Below are 26,853 nucleotides of genomic sequence, written 5' to 3'. Positions count from 1 at the left end.
TGTCTGAGAAGCCCTTCTTCCTCAGACGCTGCCGCTCAATAGCCAGGCCGTAAGACCAAAGGGGGAGGGATCCTCCATCACCACGGGACCCTGATGTAACAGGCCCTGCTCCACTGGCAACCGCAGAGGATCGTCGACTGAGAGCCTGATCAAGTCCGCATACCAGGGACGCCTGGGCCAATCCGGACCCACCAGGATTATCCTGCCGGGATGCTTTGCCACCCGGTCTAGTACCCTGCCCAACATGGGCCAGGGCGGGAACACATAGAGAAGCTCTTGTGTCGGCCATTGTTGGAGAAGAGCATCTACTCCCAGGGATCGAGGGTCCCGTCCTCTGCTGAAGAAGCGCGGCACTTGGCAATTGGCCGATGACGCCATCAGATCTAGGCTCGGCTGGCCCCAGCGCTTCGTGATGTCCAAGAACGCCTGAGCAGATAGCTGCCACTCTCCGGGCTCCAAGGTATGGCGACTGAGAAAGTCCGCCTTGACATTCATGACTCCGGCAATGTGGGCCGCTGACAGCTGTTCCAGGTTCGCTTCCGCCCACTGGCATAGACTCATAGCTTCCTTGGCTAGAGGGGCGCTCTTGGTACCTCCCTGGCGGTTGACATAGGCCACAGCCGTGGCATTGTCCGACAGGACCCGTACAGGCTTGAACACCAGTACCGGGATGAACTCCAAAAGCGCCAACCGAATGGCTCTGAGTTCCAGGAGGTTGATAGACCACTTTGCCTCTGCAGGAGACCAGAGCCCCTGCGCTGTCCTTCCCAAGCAGTGGGCTCCCCAGCCCGATAACGAGGCGTCCGTCGTGACGACAATCCACTCTGGGGACACCAGAGGCATTCCCGCAGACAACTTGTCTGTCTGCATCCACCAGCTCAGCGCCTTGCGCACTGCTGGATCCAAGGGAAGACGCACAGCATAATCCTCCGACATCGGAGTCCAGCGCTGCAGCAGAGAGTGTTGTAGTGGTCTCATATGAGCCCTGGCCCAGGGCACTACTTCCATCGTGGCCGTCATAGAGCCCAACAGCTGCACATAGTCCCAAGCCCGAAGAGGAGAGGCTACTAGGAACTGGTCCACCTGAGCCTGAAGCTTGACAATCCGATTGTCTGGCAGGAACACTCTGCCCACTTGGGTGTCGAATCGAACTCCCAGATACTCCAGGGACTGAGTCGGGCGCAGCTGGCTCTTCTCCCAGTTGATGATCCATCCCAGGGAGCTCAAAAGAGCAACTACCCGGTCCACAGCTTTGCCGCACTCTGCATAAGAGGGGGCTCGGATCAACCAGTCGTCCAGATAAGGATGGACTTGTACTCCTTCCTTTCGCAGGAAGGCCGCTATGACCACCATTACCTTGGAAAAGGTCCGCGGAGCAGTAGCCAACCCGAACGGGAGGGCTCTGAACTGGAAGTGTCGGCCCAGGACTGCAAAACGCAGAAAGCGTTGATGAGGAGGCCAGATGGGAATATGCAGGTACGCTTCCTTGATGTCCAAGGATGCCAGGTACTCCCCTGCCTTCACTGCCGCTATAACAGAGCGGAGAGTCTCCATGCGAAAGTGCCGCACTTTCAAGGCCCGATTGACCCCTTTGAGGTCGAGGATAGGCCGGACCGAACCTCCTTTCTTTGGTACCACAAAGTAAATGGAGTAACGCCCCTTGCCAAGCTGACTTTCTGGCACCGGAACGACCGCACCCAGGCGGATCAGATTGTCCAAAGTCTGCTGCACTGCCACAGCTTTGACCGGAGACTTGCAGGGAGAGAGTACAAACCCGTCTCTTAAGGGTCGGCAGAACTCCAGCTTGTAGCCGTCTCTGATGACTTCCAGCACCCAAGCGTCTGAAGTTATTGTGGTCCACTCGCCCAGAAACGAGGACAGCCGTCCTCCAATCTGCACTGGGGCGTGGACCAATACCCCGTCATTGGGTACGAGACCCTGGGGGAGGACCGGAGGGAGCACCTCCGGGACGGCGGTCTCTGCGAAAGGAATGCTGCTTGGGGGAGAAATTCCTCTTAAAGGAAGTGGGGGCAGAAGCACCCGACCTGCCCGGGCGGTACCGACGGGCTTCCTGAAACCGTCCTCTGGAGGTACCGGGACGAGCACTCGCCCGAGCCCTGACCTCCGGCAACTTCTTGCCCTTAGACGTGCCGAGATCAGTCACGATTTTGTCCAGCTCGACCCCAAAGAGCAGCTTGCCTTTAAAAGGCAATCTAGCCAGGCGGGATTTTGAGGCGTGGTCAGCAGACCAATGTTTCAGCCAAAGCCACCGCCGCGCAGAGACAGTCTGAGCCATGCCTTTAGCTGAGGCTCTCAAGACATCATACAGCAAGTCTGCCAAATAGGCTAAGCCCGATTCCAGGGCTGGCCAATCATTCCTCAAGAAATGATCCGAGGGGGAAGCCCGCTGCACCATAGTCAGGCACGCCCTGGCCACATAGGAGCCGCAAACTGAGGCCTGCAAACTTAAAGCAGCCGCCTCAAAGGACGACCTTAAAGCCGCCTCCAATCTCCTGTCTTGGGCGTCCTTTAGGGCCGTGCCACCTTCCACCGGCAATGCCGTTTTCTTAGTCACCGCAGTGATTAAAGAATCCACGGTAGGCCACAGATAGGCCTCACGTTCACTCACAGCCAAAGGATAGAGGCGGGACATAGCCCTAGCCACTTTAAGGCTCGCTTCTGGGACATCCCATTGAGCCGAAATTAAGGTGTGCATGGCATCATGCACGTGGAAGGTTCTAGGCGGGCGCTTAGTCCCCAGCATAATGGCAGAGCCAACAGGGGCTGAGGGAGAGACGTCCTCCGGAGAGGATATCTTCAAAGTGTCCATGGCCTGTAACAACAGGTTGGGCAAATCCTCCGGGCGAAAAAGCCGCGCTGCAGAGGGGTCATCCGCTCCATCCGAGCGGGGATCCGTCTCCACCAAGGAATCCGCAAAGGACCGTTGGGAGACCTCAGACACGCTGCCCTCATCTACATCGGAGGAGACAAATTCCTCCAAGGCCTGGGAATCAACCCGAGGGCGTTTACCTCTGGGAACCTCAACCTCTTTACCAGAGGAGGGAGCGGGGGCAGCGTTGTGCATGAGGAAGGCCCGATGCAGCAGCAAAACAAACTCGGGGGAGAAACCCCCCAGACTGTGCACCTCCGCAGCCTGGGCAACAGCCCTAGGCGCGCTCTCAACCGGCGCTCGCAATAGCGGGGGAGAGACATGCTGCGCATCCAAAATGGCGTCCGGCGCGAAACTCCGCGAAGGAGCCGCGCGGGAAGAACGGCTCTTAACTTTAGCCGCTTCTGTGCCGTCGCCCAAATTAAGGGCGTTCATGGCATTAATGTCTCCAACCTCAAGGGCGGCCCAAGAAGAAGCCGTCCGAGCCGCGTGGCCGGCCAAGATGGCGGAGGCGAGGAGCGGGGGATGGGCGTTTATGGCGGGAAAAACCGCCACGCCGGAGGAAGGACCGGGACATGCATCGGTCGCGAAACTGTCACCCACCAAGGGCGAATCCGGCTTGAAGACCCCCGCATCCCCTCTAGAAGCGCTCGAGCGACCCGGGGAGCGACCCTTTGCGCCCTCGCCCTCCGACGCCATGAGCCACGAGGAGAAGAATCGGGGAACCCCCGCCCGCTATAAAAAGGTAAAATTACCTGCTGTCCGCTCCGAGTTGTAACGACCTGGTGTCTCAGTGAGTAGCTGCAATAGACGCTTAAATAAACGTCGAAATAAACGCCTTTAAGGCCGTTCAAAATTTTTTTTTTTTTTTTTTTTTTTTAACGGAGCCAGCGGGAGGGGGGAGAAAAGGAGGGACCTGGCACCACCAGGTTTGCACTTGCTCAAAAGAGCCCTCAACCCCAGGCACTCAACAAAACCTAAAAATTAGGCTTGGAGGCCTAGCCAGAGCTGCTGCTGTGTGTGACCACCACCTGCTGAGATAGAGAACATACTAAGGAGTTTCCGGCAGCACATGACCACATATAGGGAGGCAAAACTTTGCTCTCTATCTCCACCTGCTGGTAGATGGACACAACCCACCAGTCTATGGATTGATCAGCTTGATGATATGGAAATGCACATTTTCATGTGCCTATTGTATGCCGATTTTAAGTCAACTACACTACTACCTGACTTTATAAAATACTACCGTAGCTGTGAAAAAATTGCATATATATAGGGCTTGCACACCAGTTCCATGGCTGCTATAAATGTTAGTATATAATTTACAAATAAACATACATAAATTAAAATACAAGCGTGAACCCCACACATTTTCCACCCAAACCCTGCCCCTGTGACCGTACATTGTGAATGTTCATGCCATGAACCTCACATGCGTACTGTCACACTACCTGGCATCCATAAGAGGTCATTTACACACACAAATGGTAAAATATCAGCATTTGCTCTTGGTGCTTAAAACTAAGTGGATCCTTATAAAATTACCCCCTAGATATCTAAGCTCTATTGAAATGTCTTTGAATATCAGCCTTTTAGCTCCTTTCTTCTCTAAATTGACATAAAATAAGCTAGCATTTCTGGGAGCCATCATTATTCTAAAACAGACTGTAAAGGTTCTGAACGTAGTTGAAGAGGTTAGTTCCAAAACCTCTTAAGTGCAAAAAGCTGTTTTCTGCATAAATGCAGATTTTTATTTTCGAGAATTCTAGTTAACAGAGAAAAATGTATTTCACTGAACATCACATACCTTACAAATAAATGCCTTTTAGTGCAAATTTCATACATCCTATGGTTATCTATGAAAGTGGTCTGTTTCTGGTATAAACTCATTTTTGAAAACAATGCACTTAACAGGTTTTGGAACTAAACACTTCAGTTATAATTTTTGTACTGACCAGCTTCACATATTAGATGTGTAGATAAAAGATCTTATAGAAGGTTTACTTAAACTGCTACCTGCCTTTCATGATGGAAGACAATAGAAGTTCTTGCAGAATATGTTTTGTACCATGGTGAGGTTACACTAGAACAGGGTTTCATAAACACTGTCCTCAGGAAATTCAACCAGGGCTGGGTATTTAGGCTATTTGCAATGAAAATTAATGAGCTAAATTTGCATATACTCAGTCTAGGAACAGATTAATTTGCATAATTTTGTAAATTCAGCAAAGCAGATCTCATGAACTATTCCTACCTTACTTTAATAGAGAAAGGGGCTCATTTTCAAACAACTTAGACTTGCAAAGTTCCATAGGTTACTATGGGGCTCATTTTCAAACGAGAAAAACAACCAAAAAGTGGCATAAATCTGCACTTGGACGTTTTTCTATGAAGTCCGTCAGAAGTGCAATCAAATCACAATGGGGCATGTCAGAAGTATGTTAAGGGTGATATCTGGGAGTTCCTAATACTTGGACGTTTTTCTGCCATAATGGAACAAAACAAAAACATCCAGAGCTATAAGTTGGACGTTTTGGTCTAGACCTGTTTTATTAACAAATAAGCCACAAGAAAGTGCCCTAAATGACCAGATGACCACTGGAGGGAATCAGGGATGACCTCTCCTTACTCCTCCAGTGGTCTCTAACCCTCTCCCACCCCCCAAAAATGTGATGAAAAATATAACTTTGCAGCCTGTATGCCAGCCTCAGATGTTATACTCGAGTCCATTAGAGAAGCATGCAGGTCCCTGGAGTAGTCTAGTGGTGGATTCAGTGCACTGCAAGTCAGGGCCACCGAGAGGGGGGGGACAGGGGGGACAAAATTCCCCAGGCCCGGAGTCCCACCCCGCCCTCCGTCATCAGGACCTCGCACCTCCTGGGGCCCTGCGGCGCTTCCTGACGCTCCCTTGCTCGTTGCGATGCTCTCAGCTTCTTTTTCCAGCCGCCCTGCATTTAAAAAGTTGCAGCGGCGGCAAAAACGCAGGCTCGCCTCTTCTTTAAGCCCTTCCCCTTCTCTTTCAGCGTGCACTGTGCCGCCTTCGCGGAAACCGGAAATTGCATCAGTGCACACTGAAAGAGAAGGGGAAGGGCTTAAAGAAGAGGCGAGCCTGCGTTTTCGCCGCCGCTGCAACTTTTTAAATGCAGGGCGGCTGGCCTGGAAGGAAGGAAGAAAGGAAGGGCTGTCCCTTGTTCTCTTCATTTGTGGGTAGCATTTTTATTTATTCTCACTTATATTTTCAAACGTGCCGGCTTGTGCAGCATAGGAATGTACACAAAGGAAGTATAATAACGGAACAACTTTTTGTAGTAATTTGTCATTTGGAGGGGCTGTTTATAGGGACTCTCTAGCACGTGTTGTATTCGTGCAGACATTTTTTTTCTTCTGGTAAAGGGTCACTAAAACAGACATCATTTATGAGAATCAGGTGCTCAACACTTAGAGTTTTTATCTGCTTATTTATTTACTTATTTATGACACATGTGCTGGAAACCTGAGGGCACAGCTGGGGCTGGGAACTGGGGGAGGGGGGTGAAAAGGGGGGTAAGTTGGGGCAAGTCACTGGACATGGAGTGGAAGGGAGGGAGGACAGGGAGCAAAGGAGAATCACTGAGGATGAGTAGGGAGGGCAGGGGAGCGAGGAGAGTTGCGATGGATGGAGGGGAGGGTAGGAGAAATGCTGGACATGGAAGTGAGGGAAGACAGGAAGGAGATGCACATGGATGGAGGGGAGAGGAGAAATTCTGGATATGGATGGAGGAGAGGGGAGAGTTGAAATGCTGGATATGGATGCAGGGGAGGGAAGAGAGGACATGAGATGAACATGGATGGAGGGGAGGAGAGAGAGGATAAATGCTGGACATGGATGGAGGAGAGGGAAGAGAGAGGAAGGAGATGCATCCTGACGGAGATGAGGGAAAGGGAAAAGAGGAGAAAAACTGCACATGGCTGGAGAAAATAGGCAAAAGCTGGATCCACTCTATACCTCTTCCAGTCAAGTCCGCGGAGGACCCAGCTTTTACCTATGGATGTAGAGCAAGAAATGAAGAAGAAAGGAAGAAAGTAAAGAAATAAATGGAAAGGAAACCCTGGAAGTGGAGTTAAGGGAGCAGATAGAGAGCAACAGAATCAGAGACTGGGGCCAACATGATCTGAAATACAGTCACAAGACAACAAAGGTAGAAAAAAATCATTTTATTTTCATTTTAGTGTTTGGAATATGAGAATTTACATCTGCTGTCTTATTTTGCAATGTATAGCAATGTTCTGTTTTTCTGGTATTGTGCTGCATGCAGAATCTGTATGCTAATTTGGTTTCTGTCATTTTGGGTATACTGGGGAGGGATGGGTGGGCTCTGAGAACTGGTCTGCACAGCTCCCTGCAGTTGCTAAGACCGGCCCTGTCCGTCGTCAACCGTCTGCCACCAGGCCGGGCCCCCTGCATTGAAATCACAGCGCCTCTCACCTCCGTGTGAAAGCACTGCAGGCAGCAGCAGATCGCCTCCCTTTGGGCTTCCTTCCTTCTCTGTGTCCCGCCCTCACGGAAGTTACGTCAAATGAGGGTGGGACACAGGGAGGGAAGGAGGCCCGAAGGAGGGAGGCAATCTGCTGCTGCCTGCAGTGCCTTCACATGGAGGTGAGAGGCGCTGTGATTTCAATGCAGGGGCCCGCTGGTGCGCGGAGGGGGTACAGGTGGTGGGGGAGCGGTAGCGACCTCAGGGGGGGGCCCCGGGGGGTGGCCTTGTCCCGGGCCTGGCCCAGTCTCTCGGCGGCCCTGCTGCAAGTCAGGTGGACCCAGGCCCATACCTCCCCCTACCCGTTACACTTGTGGTGTAAACTCTGAGCCCACCAAAATTCACCAGAAACCCACTGTACCCACATATAGGTGCACCCTTCACCCATAAGGGCTATTGTAGTGGTGACAGTTGGGGGATAGTGGGTTTTGGGGGGCTCAGCTGACAACATAAGGGAGCAATGGTGAGATGTTTACCTGGGAGCATTTATTTGAAGTCCACTGTAGTGTCGCCTAGGGTGCCCCATTGCTCTCCTGGGATGTCTGTGTGGCCAGTCTACTAAGAATGCTGGCTCGTCCTACGTTCCAATGGCTTGATTTTGTGCGTTTTTCACTTTGACGTTTTTTTTTTCTTCCAAAAATGGACCAAAAAGATCAACGCACAGAGCGTAAAAACATCTAGCAAATAGCCATTTTCTGTTTTGAAGTTTTAGCAAAACTTCCAAAGTTGGACTTAGACGTTATATCGAAAATGCCCCTCCATGTAACTTTATAAGTCTAAGTGCTTGAAAATATGCCTCAAAATCATACTGTTCACACATTTTTGTCAGGTGACTAGGAACAGCATAAAGGCAGCATTCAGAGGCTCTGGTGTAAAGAAGGGGGAGTCTAAGCCATCACACTACTAATAGCTAGATACAGGATGCGTGCACTCATGTTCCAGGAGGAGCAGCAGTCTGTGGTTCCCTCTGGTTTAGATAAGGGGAGGATATATAAAATGAGGAAATTCCTTGGGCTCATAACACCATATGCCAGTACATGCTGGTTCTGACTGAACTTGAAAGACCAAGCAGCAGAATGAAACTGCAAAACAAAATCATTACCCCTTTCCTCATACCCCTCCATCAGAAAAGAAACTCTTGGAGAGCCACTTTTGAAGGAGGCCTAGTGTCTGACTGACTTAAGCATCTCATTTTTAGGAATCTAAAGTATGACAAAATTTCAGCTCTACTTAGGCATCTATGTATTAGGATGAAAATTCATCAAACCTAGGGCCTCTTGCCTCTTTTGCTAAAATGTGTTAAGCAGTTAAACAAAATAAAGAATGCCATTAGCACACACCTATGCACAAATACTTAGCATGCACTAATTCCTGCATTAACTAACAAATGTGGAATGGAGTGGAAATGGGCAGGGACTGGTTGGGAACTCCACTTTACAATACATATATGGTAAGTATCAATCTTTAATATAACAGATAGTGTGGAGTAGTTAACACATTCAATGCAATCACATTATCTGCAATACAGTTAAGGCAATGCTAAGTGCATTGTCCTTGTGTTAACTGCATAGAAGATGCTGGGCATGCCTCCAACAGTTAAACAGATGCTTTGCATTTACTGCACTAATGGGCAAAATTTGCTACACAATTTTAATGCAACTTAGGAAAAGAGGGCCCTAGATTCATAAAATGAAGGCTCTTAAATGGCTCCTAGCCGGTTAAATAGTGTTTAGGGCCAGATTCTAGATATTGCGCCTAAAAAAAAAATCGGTGCACAAAATATTTCCACCTAAGCGTATTCTATAAGCTGTGCCTAGATTTAGGCACGGTATATAGAATACGCTTAGTTGAAATCCTAGCACCTAAAACTACACACATCCATTTACACCAATGAAAATGTGGAGTAAATCCCAGCATATAGATTTAGGCACAGAGGGCTGTATTCTATAATAGTGTACGTAAATTTTGGAACGTTCATGAAATGCCCATTTCCCTGCTCATAACTATGTCCCTTTTTGCCTGTGTGCATTAAAATTTATGAAATGTGTTAAAGAATATGCTTAGCGAGTTGTGTATGTAAATTCTAATTATTGCCAATTAGTGCTCATTATTGCTTGTTAAGTGCTGTTAACAATGCTGATTAGCTTGTTAAGCCAAAAGAATACGCTTGGATTTTGGTACGGAACGCTAGGTGCGCTATACAGAACCTGGGGGTTAGTGCCTAATTGTGGATATTCAGTGGGAGATAACTGATTATCTCCCACTGAATAGCCAGTTAGACACAGATATTCAGTGCCAAGCCGGCTATGTTTATCAGTTAAAATAGGCTGCATAAATATTTGGCCTATCTTTAACCGTTAAGAACTTAACCAATTAGCGCTGAATACTGGCTTAACCAGTTAAGTTGGCGCGATAAAAAATAAAACCAGATATTCAATGCCAGTTGCCGGAAATGGCCCAGCACTGAATATGCAGGTTTAACGCCAGTGGCAGACAGCAAACGTACTGCCCACCATCAGCTGAATATCGGAGGTTAAGTACCTAACTTACTTTCCCTGGCCTAGTATAAACAGGTACTAAATTTAAGAACTCAGCAAGGGGAAATTTTAATTTATGCAGCTCTAGGCCTCCAAGACCTTAAGTTGAGCACTTAGATCTTCTGAATATTGTCCTCTAAGTGACTCACCTTGGAAGCGTTTCGCAGCTGATTCTCTGAGTGAAAAGAAAACATCGCACATAACGGTAGGACAGCTCACTCCAGATTTTGTGATGACATTAAATATACGGTCAACGAACTGCCTCAGGTTTTCCTAGAAAAAATCATTAACTGATAAGTAATGCTTAGAGAGTAAACATGAGGCCTTGCCAATTACACGCCACTGAATCTGTGCAATACTACTACTACTACTACTACTACTACTACTATAAATCATTTCTATAGCGCTACCAGTCGTACGCAGCGCTTCACAATTGAAAATGAAGAAAAAAACAGTCCCTGCTCAAAAAGAGCTTACAATCTAAATCAGGACAGACAGAAAGGACAAATAAGGGATAAGGGTAAAACAGACAGATAGGACACATAGGGAAAAGGGACTATGGAAGAGAGGAAGACAAGATAAGGTTACGAGCAGGTGACAAGTTAGGAATTAAAAGCAAGAAGTGAGGCCACGGATTGAGGGGGAGAGTCTGAGATTTTGTAGGAAAGGAACCTTAAAAACAGAAGATGTGTCATGCTGGGTCACTCCAAACATCCATCAAACCTATTATCTTCACGGGCGGTGGGGGGGGGGGGGGGGGGGGGGGTGTCAAGATGGCTGTACAGCTGTACTCACATTTGAGTAAAGGAAAGCTTAGTCTTGGAGAAAGCTTCACAGGTTATAACACTTTTTATGAGGTTGACTTAAGATAATTATATACATGAGAACCCTAATCCCTTCTTGAGATCTTAAGCTCATGTTCACCATCTTTGGATAAATAGTTGGTTGAATAAAAGGTGTCACAAACTACAAAGAAACTATTAAACCCCAGTAACCAAACTGGCCATTAAAGTTTTAGGTTTTAATATTGTTTGTTGCTGGCTAATGAACTGCATGTCATGGCAAAATGCAACATGCATCAACAGATGGACAGACACAGAACATATGTTTAAAGGATAAAAAAAAATATTAGGGGTACAATGGTATAGCTGCAGGGAAAACTGACTCTGGCAATTTTGAGCCAACTGTCTTATTTTGGAGCTGGAAAATAATTTTTTTTTACTTATGCAAAATTATTTACAGATGCATAAGATATGCCTGTCTGACATTGCTGCCTGGATGTCTCAGCGCCATCTGAAACTAAACATGACCAAGACTGAGCTTCTTATCTTTCCCCCTAAACCAACCTCTCCTCCTCCCCCATTCTCTATTTCTGTGGATAACACTCTCATCCTTCCTGTCTCATCAGTTCGTAACCTTGGGGTCATATTCGACTCCCCCCTCTCCTTCTCTGCACATATTCAACAGACTGCTAAAACCTATCGTTTCTTTCTCTATAATATCAGCAAAATTCGCCCTTTCCTTTCTGAGCACACTACCAGAACCCTCATCCACGCTCTTATCACCTCTCGCTTAGACTATTGCAACTTGCTTCTCACAGGTCTCCCACTTAGCCATCTCTCTCCTCTTCAATCTGTTCAAAATTCTGCTGCACGAATAATATTCCACCAGGGTCGTTATGCTCATATTAGCCCTCTCCTCAAGTCACTTCACTGGCTTCCTATCCATTTCCGCATACAGTTCAAACTCCTCCTATTGACCTATAAGTGCATTCATTCTGCAGCTCCTCAGTACCTCTCCACTCTCATCTCTCCCTACATTCCTCCCCGGGAACTCCGTTCACTGGGTAAATCTCTCTTATCTGCACCCTTCTCCTCCACCGCTAACTCCAGACTCAGTTCCTTTTATCTTGCTGCACCATATGCCTGGAATAGACTTCCTGAGCCGGTACGTCAAGCTCCATCTTTGGCCGTCTTCAAATCTAAGCTAAAAGCCCACCTTTTTGATGCTGCTTTTAACTCCTAACCCTTATTCACTTGTTCAGAACCCTTACTTTATCATCCTCACCTTAATATTCCCTTATCTCTTGTTTGTCCTGTTTGTCTGTCCTAATTAGATTGTGTCTCTTCATGTACAAGTGTACAGCGCTGTGTACGTCTAGTAGCGCTATAGAAATGATAAGTAGTAGTAGTAGTAGTAGGTGTATGGTGGGCAGAGTGCACCTATACTTGGATTACCAATAGAGAATTCATACTCCATGGACTGCTGGTTTCCTTTCAACTTAAGTGTGTTGAAAAGGGCTGAATGCAACCCCAAAACAAACCATTGCCAACCAAGTAAAGGAAGCACACAAATCTTCAATATCATACACAGTGCTTGCCACTAACCAGGTTCACTGTGAAGCAAGGGGGTATCCTAGTCATGGCTACAAAGCAGTGCAACTGTGGAAAGTAGCACTTTGAGCCGTTACATCCCTATAAAATGTTACAAACAACCAAGTGGTCAATATTCAAAACGATTTAACAGGTCGCAGTGGTTAAATCACTTGATCAGGGCTATCCTCTACTTTTCAGTAGTATTTAACTGGTTATCGTTGCTAAAAATTCACAGATACCACCTAAGTGAAAACCGGCTATTTTTGAGGGTTCTGGGGGCAGAGTTAGCACTTAACTGGCCAGGGTAACTGCATAAATTGGACTGCAGAAAAGTCCATCCTATCTTTATACAGTAACCCATAGTTGCTTAAATTCTGAATATCAACTTAATGGGCTATGCGTTAGCTGGCTCTACATAAACTGGATATTCAATGCCAAAGCCCAGATATGACCTGGCACTGAATATCAGGGAATAACGCCAGCAGTTAGCAAAATGTTCACCACCGCTGGTTGAATATTGACTCCCATGAATTTGAACAAGTTATAATAACGCTTTTTTAAAATTATTATTTTAAAGTAAAATTTGTTTTACCTTGTTGATCTCCAGATTCTCTCCATCTTTTAACTTTACAGGGTCTATTTCACAAGGTTTATGGGTTTCACAGATCTGAAAGTGATGCTATGAACAATTAGAATGCCCTTATTGTATGACAAAAGCACATTTATAATACATCAGAAGCTATCCCATGAATCAAGCTCATTAGATTGCTTCTTTCCTTATCCAACTTCTCACTGTATTTTATAATAAGAGAGAAAAATGTAGTGAAGGATGTATCCCAAAGCTTTTTTCTCTAGCTGGAGCAGATAAAGCTGTTTAATTGCACTCCATTGCCATTTTACTTGACCATCTTCAGAAGACGTCAAGAGTCTCACTTTCTAGTACCTACTAACTTCAGCATAAGAAAAAAAAATCACTAAGGTGCGTTAGTGTTTTTAGCGTGCCTACACTTAGCGCGCATGCTAACCATGTAGGCGCCTATAGGGATATTGTAGGCACGTACATGGTTAACGCACGCTAAAAACATTAATGCGCCTATAATGCTGTTTAGTAAACAGGGCCCTCAGTCTCCAAACTGACATTCCAATATATTCATTAACGCAACTAATTAATTAGGTCTTCTGTCGAGAACATCTACAAAAACAGCTAGGTTTTGTAGCACAAGGAGCCTGAAATCCATAGCTTTATTGATCATTTGCTGCCATGCCAAATACAAAATTTGTATTAATGTAATTAAATTTCAACTAGACAAATAGACTGAGGTACAGTCCGAAAAGGCCACAGCAAGAGGGTTAGTTACTAAGCTGTGGTAAAATGTGTTAAGTCAGCAACTTGCAATACTTGTACCACAGGTTAGTGACTTGGGTGGTAAACTGAATTTTGCATTGTTGTGGCCAGGGACATTGTACATTTCTGGCCAATATAAAGATAATGGGCCCCAAGTTGGGTCTGTTATCTTTAAAGGACCAGTATATATCCCACCATCCCCTCCAGCAACATCCCACTCCTGTAGCAGTACATCCTCCTCTCCCACCATCTCACCTCCCCAGCACTTACCAGGAGGGTTGTGGGGCAGCAGTGACTTCTGGATGCTCCTGCCCCAGCAGCTTCTGATATCAAACTGACCACCTCAGCCCCATAATGGCAGCCTCACAGTATTGCCACTAAGGGGTCAAACTGCCAGGGGTCAGATGACAACTTTAATGCAGAAGCCACCGAAGCAGAACAGTTCATGTATCACTCCTGTCCTCCTCCCCTCCTACCCACACCAGGAAAACATCAGGCAGGTTCTGGGAGTGATGGGATGGGGGACAGTGTTTTCACATACTAACCCTTTTATGAGGATCCCCTGAAGCAACAGGATGTGTTTTAGATGCTAAGCTGCAATGATTTCAGACTGTATTGTCTGCAGTAACATGAGAAGCAAATTTCTACTATTAGTGCCATATTAAAACACAAATTATAGGGTGGGCCTCTGGGGCCATGGCCTCACCACTATTTTACCCAACTTAGCATCAGCAACTAGAGAGTTTGAGGGTAGGGCTGGAGATTGGTTTGTTGGCCCCTCCAACCAAAAAAACTGTTCCACTGCCCCTAAATTAAAAAAAAAAAGATAAAAGAAAACTTCAAATCTATCTCAGTTAAGAACTTTGTGTGCTCAAACAATGAGCATTTTCAAAAGGTTTTTTTTTTTTTAGGAAAAAACACCATTTCCTGACAGGGCAACACAGATACAGATTAGGTAATGGCTGAGTCACTGGGAAAGGAAATCCATGGTCTGAGGTTCTTGCTCAATTTGTTGCAGCCAGGGAAAGAACAGTGTCAGACCGCACTCAAAGGATTAATGCAAATACAATATTGCAGTTTATGTGCACAGCGATATCTGTGGATGTCTTTATTACTTGAAGAACTCTGTCAGTTAGGCGGGTGATAGATTATTCAGGGTCAAGGATTAAAGTACTAATAAAATGAGAAGGATGTTATGAATATTATTTATGGTCTTTTGTATTCTCTGTTCTCTCTCCATTTAATATGGACTTGATTTGTTTTCCTCTTGCTACAATGCTGTTGTGTGTAAGAGTTATTGCAAAATAAAGAAAAAAATATTAGTTGCAGAAACCCAGGATCGCTGTTGTGTTATGAACAACAGATTAGTGTCCTGTGCAGCTCTCAGTGATGTTCATGCTTCCAGCTGCTTCTAGTTAATACATTCCATACTCGTGAGCAGATTACAGCTTTACCTAGGGCCAGGGCAGGATTAAGGCATAGGCAAACTAAGCATATGCCTAGGCCCCAAATATTTCCTCTCAGATATGCTAAATAAATCCTAATAAATAAATTAATTAATTAATCGATGGCTCCCATGGGAGCTTTTGGCCTAGCAAGTCAGCTGTGCACTGTCTTTCAGTTGGCAGGAGGAGTTGGCAAGAGGTGCTTCTTACCTACCACCTCCTACTCTTCTGGCTTTTCTCTAAAGTCAGATCCAACCAAGTCTTATTTGTGGAAGGTTTAAAATATATTTGCATTACAACATAATGGAGGGGGGAGAGCCCAACTGGTTTGCCTTGGTCCTACCAAAGGGTTAATCCTGCCCTTCAATACATTTTTAAAACTGAAAAGGGAATTCTGCATTAGCCCACTGTAAACAGAAAAGGAGCATTTAAAACTGCAATTTTAATACTGCCTAGGGTATATGCATTAAAATTTTTAAAAGCAATTTTACACTAGAGCCTTGCCACGACAAAGTAAGTTGACTATCTCAAGCTGCACCAGTTTTACACGAATCTCTTCATAAAGGCTGTTAACCAACCACAACAAATAAATGACAGGGCCCTAAGGCTCAGTATGTGCTAAATGGTGTGCATCCTATTTTATATCTATGGGCCACGTGGCACTTAGCACTCTCTAATGTCCGTTAGTGAAAGGGCCCCATAGTTTACAGACCCTGACTTTTTAAATAAGCAAAATATATTATTCAAATAAGACAAGATGACATGGAAGAACTTTTAAGATGTACTTGTCATATGCATACTATAGTATTCTGTAGTTTATGCATCTTCTGGCTAACATAAATGTGCAGGCATTTATATCAGCTACAGGGCTGGTATAGGTGATTGCACCTTAAATATAAAAGTGTTTTATGCCACTTGCACTTTATAGAATAGGCTTGAAATAGGCACCTGCTTACCCTCTTATTCTAGAAGGTCTATTCGAGGGTAATTCTAGGATATTTTAGGTGCCCTGGTGCCGCACAGTGATAGTGTGTATTCTATAATGGCATCTGGGTGCCCAGATTACAGTATACAATACTAACACAGCCTAGCATAGGGACACCTAAAGTCTAGGCACCCGCAGTTACACCAGCTATAGATTTGACATAACTGTGGGCACCTAGATGTGGCAAAGGCACACACAATTTACAGTATTCTGTAAACAGTGCATAGAAGTGGCAGCACCGTCCATGTCCCTCCCATGCTCCTCCTAGTGAAGGACCCCCTCAGGGCTGACTCAAGTGATAGTGGCGCCCTGAGCCGTTGCTTTGGTGGTACTCCCCCATCGCATTGTTCTGCCCTCCCTGGATCCGCAGGGAGGGGGAAAGGGAAGAGAATAGAACAGGGTGGTGGTGGGGGGGAGGCTTAACCTATAAACCAGGTGAGGTCAGAGGCTGGGCATTTTGGCGCCCTGTGCCAGAGCCTCACCTGGTCCAATGGTTAAGCTGGCCTTGGACCCCCTTGCGCTATGCCACTTACATGTGGCCTTACAGAATGGCACTTAGCTGCTTTGCTGCCACGTACACTGGTATTCTGTGCATTCATGCATGCAACTGGTGTTTAAATGTGGGCAACCAGTTATAGAACTGCCATTTTAATGCACAGAAAAAGGAATCCATAATACTGCCTAGGGTATATGCATTTCACATATGTATGCACACTTTAAATATGCATAGGTTTTGACAATTTGAGCAGAGGCGTTCCCAAAGCCTGATTCAGGTGAAGCACAGCAATATGTGTGTGTCTTCAAAAATAATAAGCATGTGACACAGAATGGGAAAGTTGTGCATACCTCAGAGCAGATACAAATTTATATGGGAGCTTTTGGGAGGGGAAATTTTATAATGGCACTCATGTGTATAGGTTTTATAAACTAGGCACATCCCTGACTCACCCATGCTCCTATGTCCACACTTCCCCTTGGATTTGCACACCATAAAAATTAGGTGCTAAGTTTCTAGAATAGAGGTGTAAGTCATTTATACATAGAGCTTATTGATACTAATTATTGGTACTATGTGACCCTTACGCACCCAATTTTTTGTGCCATTTATAGAATTTGGGGATATGTGCACAAGTGTACACTTACCCAACTTTGTGCTACTATTCTATTATAAGCACACAATGGTGCGTACATTTAGGCACGTTATAGCATGAGGGGGAATGGGGGTGATTCTATAAGTGGATGCCTCCTTTAGACACCCCGATACTGTGTGATGACAGCCTATTTTATAACGACACCTGGGCACCCAGATTCCATTACAGAATAAAGGCGTAAACCATCTTTGATGTGCCCACAGCTACAGCAGACATAGACCTAGCATAACTGTGGGTACCTAAGTGTGGCATGGGCAAGTACATTTTACTTCTTGGCTCCTGCACGTCGGAATTCTCTTCCTCACTATCTTTGTTTAGAAAAATCATATCCTAAATTGCTTCTTGAAGACATTTAACTTAGCATTTGATAGTTAGCCGATCTGCCAACTCTATACTGGATTGGCTGATTCCTCAGCTCAGCTGGGTCCAAATTGGTTAAGCCTGCTTTATCTATTTTATCTATGTCGCGTCCCTCACCTGTGGCACGCTCCCAACGGCGGGGCTGGTCTTCGGTTTTGCTCCTGTGAGGAGGAGCGTCGGCCTTGCGGGCTAGGCTGACACTCCGACGCCTCTCGTCTCGCCCCGCTCATTCTGCCAGTCATCCCGGTGACACCGGCGCACCGCCACCTGGGGAACGCCGGCCCTTTTGGCATCGCCGGCGTCCCAGGGAGAGTGGTTCTCTTCCGGGCGCGGGGCCCGGGAACTTTGGTCATGCCCCCAAGCCCGGATTGGTCGCTTTATATCGGAGTCCGCCTCTTCAGGTTGGGCCATCCCCTTGGGCTCCTCTGGCTGGCTGACGTCTGTCTCTCCCTTCTGGCGCCCTGCCCCCTGCCAGCTGATTCTAGTCCTCTTGATGGGGAGGGCTACTTAAGGAGCAGCAATCCTCACTAGTCTTGCTTCGGCTTCTATTGCTATAGAGGTTTGGTGCTCGTTACTGTGAGATTGCTGTCTACTTGCCTGTTTAAACTTGAACCTTGGACCGAATTTGATTACCCACTGTGTTGCTGCCTGCCTTGACACTTGGACCAAATCTGATTACCCGCTGTGTTGCTGCCTGCCCCGATCCTTGGACTGAACCCAACTACCCGCTGTCTTGCTGTCCGCTAGCCTGGTCAGTGGCTGCCCAATCCCGAACTCCTGGTGGCCACCTGCACCTGGGGGCTCAACTCCCGGGGAACGGTGGTCACTTCCCAGGTGAAGCCAGGGGATATCCGGCTGCCTGACCGAGTGCGGCGCTGCTCTTCATCTACCACGCTCAGTCGTGGCACAAGGGCTCACTACCTCAGTCCTAACAATCTAGTTGAATGATTTTCTCTTTTCTGTCATTTTATGGAATTCCTTTCTCTTTTCTTATGTGTGTTTTTAATATTTTTATGAAAGCTGTAAACAGCTTCGACTTCTTCTCAAAAGAGGCAGTATAATTAATTAATAAAATGATAAACGATAGCTTACAGTATTCTGTTACCTACTAGCATAAGTGAGGGTTCCACCCACTGCCCCCTTGTATTTACACACTACGCCACTTATATGCGCCTTTACAGAATAGCATTTGGGCACCATGCTAGTACTTAGGTACATTATCCCCTAGAATCTATAAAGGTTGCTCATATTTACGTGTCAAAATCTGGGTGCAATTCTAAGATGAGCACGCAAATTTTAAAGGTTAACAAGCCAATTAACAGCAATAATTGGGCACTAGCAATCAATTTCTAACATTAATTGGCACCATTTAGCATTTGCACGCACAACTGCCTATGTGCAATTCTACAAAACACCGCACCTAAATTCTCTCGCAGGCAACCCAAAAAGGGGCATAGGCAGGTCATGAGCATTCCAAAATCTTAAGCTCGTGCAGTGTGACAGAACTGGGGGGGATGTGCGGACAAATTGTCTGCCAGAATTTACACCTGGTTTCAGCAGGCCTGACGCCTTATTTTAGTTGTGGGAATCGGTACTATGCACTATTCTATAAAGGATGCTCATCCCAGAGTGCCTTTTATAGAATATCGCTGAGCAACGATTTTTCCTGGCACCCACATTTGGGCACCATTTAATGAATCTAGCCCTATATGTATGCTTACCCAAGAAAGGTAAAATTAGGTCTTACCTGATCATTTTCTTTCCTTTAGTCACAGCAGATGAATCCAGGAACTGGTGGGTTGTATCCACCTACCAGCAGGTGGAGATAGAGAACACTAAAGAGATAGCAGTGACCCTGGATGCCCAGCTCCCTATCACCTCAGTATAGGTCGCATCCCCAAAGCAGAGGATAAGGATAAAGTATTGAAACAAGAACACTCCTCACAACTATGCAGCAACAGCCGAACACATAACTTGAACTTGACAGAAAAATAATAATAATTCCAGTAAGTCTTTTTCTTTCTTCTCCTTTATGTTATCTTAATCTCTGAAATCAGATTTCCTATCTGAAGAAAAAAATGTGCGCTCGAACAATACAGGGTAGGGATCCTGGATTCATCTGCTGTGACTAAAGGAAAGAAATGTCACGTCTGTGGCCGTGACCACCCTCAGACTTACCTTATTTCTGGGGGTCAGCTTCTAAGCTGGCTTCTGCCTATCCTTTCTGGAGTAGTTTTCCTTCTGTGTGCTGGCTGCTTCCAGTATGGCTCTAATTACTCCACTCTACTGCACCTGGGGGTGCTGCCTGAGTTAGCTCTACTTCTGTCTCCAGCCTGGCTCTGTTTGCTCCTCTGTGCTGCTCCTAGGTATTCTAGTAGGCGTATTTTCAAAGTACTTAGACTTACAAAGTTCCATAGCAACCTATGGAACTTTGTAAGTCTAAGTGCTTTGAAAATGAGCCCCTCTCTATGTTTTGTGTGCGCTCTGCCTGCTCTTGGGTTTGTGCTCCTCTCACCCGCTGATGGCCAGAGCCAGTGGCTGCCATAGTTTGTGTTGCTGTTCTTACCCGTTCCAGACTTTAGCCCAGTCCGGTCCGGTTCTTCCAGGCTGCCGGACTTGTCTCTCTTGTTTTGCCTGGACAGCCTCCGTAGTTGCTTACTGATGGCTGCAGCTGCTCCTCAAGTGTTGAAAGGCTTTATTAATCACTTAGAGACTGCAGCCTTAGCCTTTGCATTGTCTAAGGTCCCTGGTATGTTAGAGTGCTCTGTGCACTGCTACCTTGTCCAGTTCAGTGTGAGTTTCTAGCTTGTTACTAGTAGCTTGGGCATAGCTTTTCTTGTTGGCTTGTGTACAGCTTTACTAGTTCTCCTGTGTGTTGTGTTGTGTGAGTTCCTAGCGTGTGACTAGTTAGCTTGGGCATAGCTTTGTTTGTTAGCTTGTGTACAGCTTTACTAGTTCTCCAGTGTTTTGCTTAGTGTGAGTTTCTAGCTTGTGACTAGTTAGCTTGGGCATAGCTTTCTTGTTAGCTTGTGTACAGCTTTACTAGTTTTCTTGTGTTTAGCTTTCTGGTTTTCCCGTGTGTGTTTTCCTTTGCTTCTGGAGCTTCAGCCCTAGTCCTGTCCGCTGCCAGTACTCCTTGCTACTGGAGCTCCAGCCATTGTCTTGCTACTTGACCTGACCATTGCCTAAACCCCAATACTTGCGGCCTGCTGCCTGACCGGACTACTGCCTGAACCCTGATACTTGCTACCTGCTGCCTGACCCAACTATTGCCTGAACCTGGATATTCTCTGCCTGTGGCCAGACCTGACTATTGCCGGAACCCGGCTTTTGCGTAGGTGCCTGGGGCACTTCTGTATCCTGATTCCTGAAGGCTCAACCTTCAGGGAACGGTGGCTAAGCGTAGGTGAAGCCTAGGTCCAGTGTGTTCCTGTCCCGTGTGTTCCAGTCCAGTGGGCTCCACTCCAGTGTGTACCAGTCCAGTGGGTTCTAATCCAGTGTGCACCCGTCAGGTGCGTTCCAGTCCTGTGTATTCCAGTGCAGAACTCCAGTCCGGGGTTCCAGTCCAGCCTTGTCTCTGCTTTGAAGGTGACCTTGCCTGCCACTGCCGCTCCACGGTAGTGGTCCAAGGGCTCACAAACCCAGTGTTTCCAGAGAAGAAGCCTGACAAGAAAATTATCAGGTAAGACCTAATTTTACCTTCCTTAGCCTCAGCAGCAGATGAATCCAGGAACTGGTGGGATGTAACAAAGCAATTTCCTAATTAGGATGGGAAGCTGCTGCCCCCCGAGCAAGCACCGTCACCCCAAAAAGCACATCTTCCCGCGCTGCAAAGTCAAATCTGTAGTGTTTAATAAAAGAATGGTGAGAAGCCCAAGTAGCCGCTTGACAAATGTCATCCATTGAAAGGACCCCCGTTTCAGCCCAAGAAGTAGCCTGAGCACGAGTCGAATGGGCACGCAAGCCGTCCGGAGGAATCTGACCTTTCAGAAGGTAAGCTGAAAGAATGGCTTCTTTAAGCCACCAAGCAATGGTCGCTTTGGAAGCAGGAAAACCCTGTCTAGGGCCTGACAAAAGGACAAAAAGATGATCCAAACACCGAAAGTCATTCCTCATCTGAAGATGCCGGAGGACACGATGAACATCCAATAGTCTTAGAAGAGAAAAATTCTGCGGAAATTCCGACCACAGGAAGGAAGAAAAAGTGGCTTGATTCAAAACGAAAGCCGACACGAGTTTAGGCAAAAAAGACGAAACAGGCCTCAGAGAAACACCAGAGTCTGAAAATTGCAGAAAAGATTCCCTACAGGACAGTGCCTGCAGTTCAGAAATTTGACGCACTGAGGTAATGGCCACAAAAAACACTGTCTTTAGAGTGATATCTTTATCAGAGGCCAAACGCAAGGGTTCAAACGGCGGGCCCTGCAATGCACTGAGCACAAGATTCAACTTCCAGGCAGAACACGGATGTCGTACCGGAGGCCTAAGGTGAAGAGCTCCTTTCAAAAACCGATTAACATCAGAGTGAGCCGCCAGAGAAGAGCCGGACACTCGGCCACGGAAACAGGCAAGAGCTGCAACTTGAACCCGAAGGGAATTATAAGCCAAACCCTTCTGCAACCTTTTCTGTAAAAATGCCCAAATCTGAGAAACAGAAGACTTAAGTCAACATAACCCTTCTTCCTCAATCTTGCCCTCTCAAGAGCCAAGCCATAAGATCAAAGCGGGAGGGATCCTCCATCTGAACTGGGCCTTGATGGAGAAGCCCGGAAAGAACTGGCAGCCGAAACAGAGGCTCCAACAGAAGACGAACTAAGTCCGCATACCACGGATAACGTGGCCAATCTAGGGCTACCAAAACCACCGGACCGCGATGAAATCTGATCCGACGTAGAAGACGCCCGATTTAAGGCCATGGCGGGAAGACGTAAAGAAGACGTGCTTCCGGCCAAGGCTGTAACAGAGCGTCTAGGCCTGCAGAGCCGACCTCCTTTCTTATGCTGAAGAACTTGGGAACTTTGGCATTGGATTTGGTTGCCATCAGATCCATTACTGGCGAGCCCCATTTTTGGCAGATAAACAGAAATGCTTCCGTCACCAATTCCCATTCCACTGCATCCAGAAGATGACAGCTGAGAAAATCTGCTTGAACATTGTCTTGGCCTGCAATGTGAGCTGCTGACAGACAGAAAAGATTAGACTCTGCCCAAAGCAACAGGGCGGAGGCCTCCATGGCCAGAGCCCTGCTCTGAGTGCCTCCCTGTAAGTTGATGTAAGCTACCGCCGACATGTTGTCCGAGAGAATTCGAACTGCCTGACCCTCCAGGAGATCCTGAAAGGATTGAAGAGCTAGCGACACGGCTTTCAACTCCAGTCTGTTGATGGGCCACTTCTTTTCCTTCACTAACCAACTCCTCTGCGCCACCCGGTGGAGACAATGCGCTCCCCAACCTGAGAGGCTGGCATCCGTCACTACCTGAAGCCACTGTGGGGACGCTAAAGGCATTCCCTTCTGCAGATTGGGGGCACGCAATCACCAAGTCATGCTGTCCATCGCCAACGGAAGCCAAGGTAGACGATGTTGGTAATCGTGAGTGACTGGAGACCAATGCAGTAACAGGGCACGCTAAAGGGGTCACATGTGAGCCCTTGCCCAAGGAACCACCTCCAGGGTGGATGTCACTGACCCAAGAACTTGAACATAATCACAAGCCCGAGGGGAGGGAGTCCGAAGAAGACAGCAAATCTGAGAACAAAGTTTGAGTCTCCTGGCTTCTGGTAAGAAAGGGTATGATACATACCTGTAGCAGTTGTTCTCCGAGGACAGCAGGCTGATTGTTCTCACGACTGGGTGACGTCCGCGGCAGCCCCCACCAACCGGAAAAAAGCTTCGCGGGACGGTCGGCACGCAGGGCACGCCCACCGCGCATGCGCGGCCGTCTTCCCGCCCGTGCGCGACCGCTCCCGCCAGTTGAATAACTAGCAAAAGATGAAACACACAACTCCAAAGGGGAGGAGGGAGGGTAGGTGAGAACAATCAGCCTGCTGTCCTCGGAGAACAACTGCTACAGGTATGTATCATACCCTTTCTCCGAGGACAAGCAGGCTGCTTGTTCTCACGACTGGGGTATCCCTAGCTCTCAGGCTCACTCAAAACAAGAACCCAGGTCAATTGAACCTCGCAACGGCGAGTTTACAACAGAAATTGACCTACGAAGAACAACTAACTGAGAGTGCAGCCTGACCAGAATAAATTCGGGTCCTGGAGGGTGGAGTTGGATTTACACCCCAAACAGATTCTGCAGCACCGACTGCCCGAACCGACTGTCGCGTCGGGTATCCTGCTGGAGGCAGTAATGTGATGTGAATGTGTGGACAGATGACCACGTCGCAGCCTTGCAAATCTCTTCAATAGTGGCTGACTTCAAGTGGGCCACTGACGCTGCCATGGCTCTAACACTATGAGCCGTGACATGACCCTCAAGAGTCAGCCCAGCCTGGGCGTAAGTGAAGGAAATGCAATCTGCTAGCCAATTGGAGATGGTGCGTTTCCCGACAGCGACCCCTAGCCTGTTAGGGTCGAAAGAAACAAACAATTGGGCGGACTGTCTGTGGGGCTGTGTCCGCTCCAAGTAGAAGGCCAATGCTCTCTTGCAGTCCAATGTGTGCAACTGACGTTCAGCAGGGCGGGTATGCGGCCTGGGGAAGAATGTTGGCAAGACAATTGACTGGTTAAGATGGAACTCCGACACCACCTTCGGCAGGAACTTTGGGTGGGTGCGGAGCACTACTCTGTTGTGATGAAATTTGGTATATGGAGCATGAGCTACTAGGGCTTGAAGCTCACTGACCCTACGAGCTGAAGTAACTGCCACCAAGAAAATGACCTTACAGGTCAAGTACTTCAGATGGCAGGTATTCAGTGGCTCAAAAGGAGGTTTCATCAGCTGGGTGAGGACGACGTTGAGATCCCATGACACTGTAGGAGGCTTGATAGGGGGCTTTGACAAAAGCAAGCCTCTCATGAATCGAACGACCAAAGGCTCTCCAGAGATGGCTTTACCTTCCACACGATAATGGTAAGCACTAATCGCACTAAGGTGATTCCTTACTGAGTTGGTCTTGAGGCCAGACTCTGATAAGTGTAGAAGGTATTCAAGCAGGTTCTGTGCAGGGCAAGAACGAGGTTCTAGGGCCTTGCTCTCACACCAAACGACAAACCTCCTCCACTTGAAAAAGTAACTCTTCTTAGTGGAATCCTTCCTAGAGGCAAGCAAGACCCGGGAGACACCCTCAGACAGACCCAACGCAGCGAAGTCTACGCCCTCAACATCCAGGCCGTGAGAGCCAGGGATTGAAGGTTGGGGTGCAGCAACGCTCCGTCGTTCTGCGAAATGAGAGTCGGAAAACACTCCAATCTCCACGGTTCTTCGGAGGACAACTCCAGAAGAAGAGGGAACCAGATCTGACGGGGCCAAAAGGGCGCTATCAGAATCATGGTGCCGCGGTCTTGCTTGAGCTTCAGTAAGGTCTTCCCCACCAAAGGTATGGGAGGATAAGCATACAGGAGGCCGGTCCCCCAATGAAGGAGAAAGGCATCTGACGCTAGCCTGCCGTGTGTCTGAAGTCTGGAACAGAACAGAGGCAGCTTGTGGTTGGTCTGAGAGGCGAAAAGATCCACCGAGGGGGTGCCCCACTCTCGGAAGATCTTGCGTACCACTCTGGAATGGAGCGACCACTCGTGCGGTTGCATGACTCTGCTCAGTCTGTCGGCCAGACTGTTGTTTACGCCTGCCAGGTATGTGGCTTGGAGAAGCATGCTGTGCTGGCATGCCCAGCGCCACATCCCGACGGCTTCCTGACACAGGGGGCGAGATCCGGTGCCCCCCTGCTTGTTGACGTAAAACATTGCAACCTGATTGTCTGTCCGAATTTGGATAATTTGGTAGGACAGCCGATCTCTGAAAGCCTTCAGTGCGTTCCAGATCGCTCGGAGCTCCAGGAGGTTGATCTGCAGATCCTTTTCCTGGAGGGACCATATACCCTGGGTGTGCAGCCCATCGACATGAGCTCCCCACCCCAGGCGAGAGGCATCCGTCGTCAGCACTTTCGTGGGCTGTGGAATTTGAAATGGACGTCCCAGTGTCAAATTGGTCCGAATGGTCCACCAGAGCAGTGAAGTGCGGCAGCTGGTGGAGAGGCGGATGACATCTTCTAGATTCCCGGTGGCTTGGAACCACTGGGAAGCTAGGGTCCATTGAGCAGATCTCATGTGAAGACGAGCCATGGGAGTCACATGAACTGTAGAGGCCATATGACCCAGAAGTCTCAACGTCTGCCGAGCTGTGATCTGCTGGGACGCTCTGGTCTGCGAAGCCAGGGCCAGGAGATTGGCGGCCCTCGCTTCGGGAAGAAAGGCCCGAGCCGTCTGGGTATTCAGCAGCGCTCCTATGAATTCCAGACTGGGACGGTTGGAGATGGGACTTTGGGTAATTTATCACAAACCCCAGCAGCTCCAGAAGTTGAATAGTGCACTGCATGGACCGGAGGGCTCCTGCCTCCGAGGCGTTCTTGACCAGCCAATCGTCGAGATATGGGAACACGTGCACTCCCAGCTTGCGTAGGTAGGCCGCTACCACCATGAGGCACTTGGTAAACACTCGTGGGGCAGAGGCGAGCCCAAATGGCAGCACACAATACTGAAAGTGGCGTGCGCCCAGGCGGAATCTGAGATACTGTCTGTGAGCTGGCAGTATCGGTATGTGAGTATATGCGTCCTTTAAATCCAGGGAACATAGCCAATCGTTTTTCTGAATCATTGGCAGAAGGGTGCCCAAGGAAAGCATCCTGAACTTTTCTTTGACCAGGAATTTGTTCAGGCCTCTCAGGTCTAGGATGGGACGCATCCCCCCTGTTTTCTTTTCCACAAGGAAGTACCTGGAATAGAATCCCTGCCCTTCCTGCCCGGGTGGTACGGGCTCGACCGCATTGGCGCTGAGAAGGGCGGAGAGTTCCTCTGCAAGTACCTGCTTGTGATGGGAGCTGAAAGACTGAGCTCCCGGAGGACAATTTGGAGGCAGGGAGGCCAAATTCAGGGCGTATCCGCACCGCACTATTTGGAGAACCCACTGGTCGGAGGTTATGAGAGGCCACCTTTGGTGAAAAAATTTTAACCTCCCTCCGACCGGCAGATCGTCCGGTACGGACACTTGTAGGGCGGCTATGTTCCCGTGGATCCAGTCAAAAGC

General features: G+C 47.8%; 1 protein-coding gene across 1 annotated transcript in view; it reads right to left on the bottom strand.

Moving 5' to 3' along the window:
• Window positions 1-26,853, bottom strand: part of RASA3 (RAS p21 protein activator 3) — a 615,753-nt gene that overhangs the window by 65,725 nt on the left and 523,175 nt on the right. Inside the window, exons 13-14 of the mRNA XM_030201492.1 lie at window positions 12,912-12,986; window positions 10,094-10,217 (exon numbers count right to left, since the gene is read on the bottom strand). Of these exons, the coding sequence (XP_030057352.1) occupies window positions 10,094-10,217; window positions 12,912-12,986 (199 nt within the window). The remainder of the gene's footprint in view (window positions 1-10,093; window positions 10,218-12,911; window positions 12,987-26,853) is intronic.

This window comes from Microcaecilia unicolor, chromosome 4 (assembly GCF_901765095.1).
Source record: "Microcaecilia unicolor chromosome 4, aMicUni1.1, whole genome shotgun sequence".
In the NCBI taxonomy this organism is placed as follows: Eukaryota; Metazoa; Chordata; class Amphibia; order Gymnophiona; family Siphonopidae; genus Microcaecilia; species Microcaecilia unicolor.
This window is presented reverse-complemented; position numbering and strand designations above follow the sequence as displayed.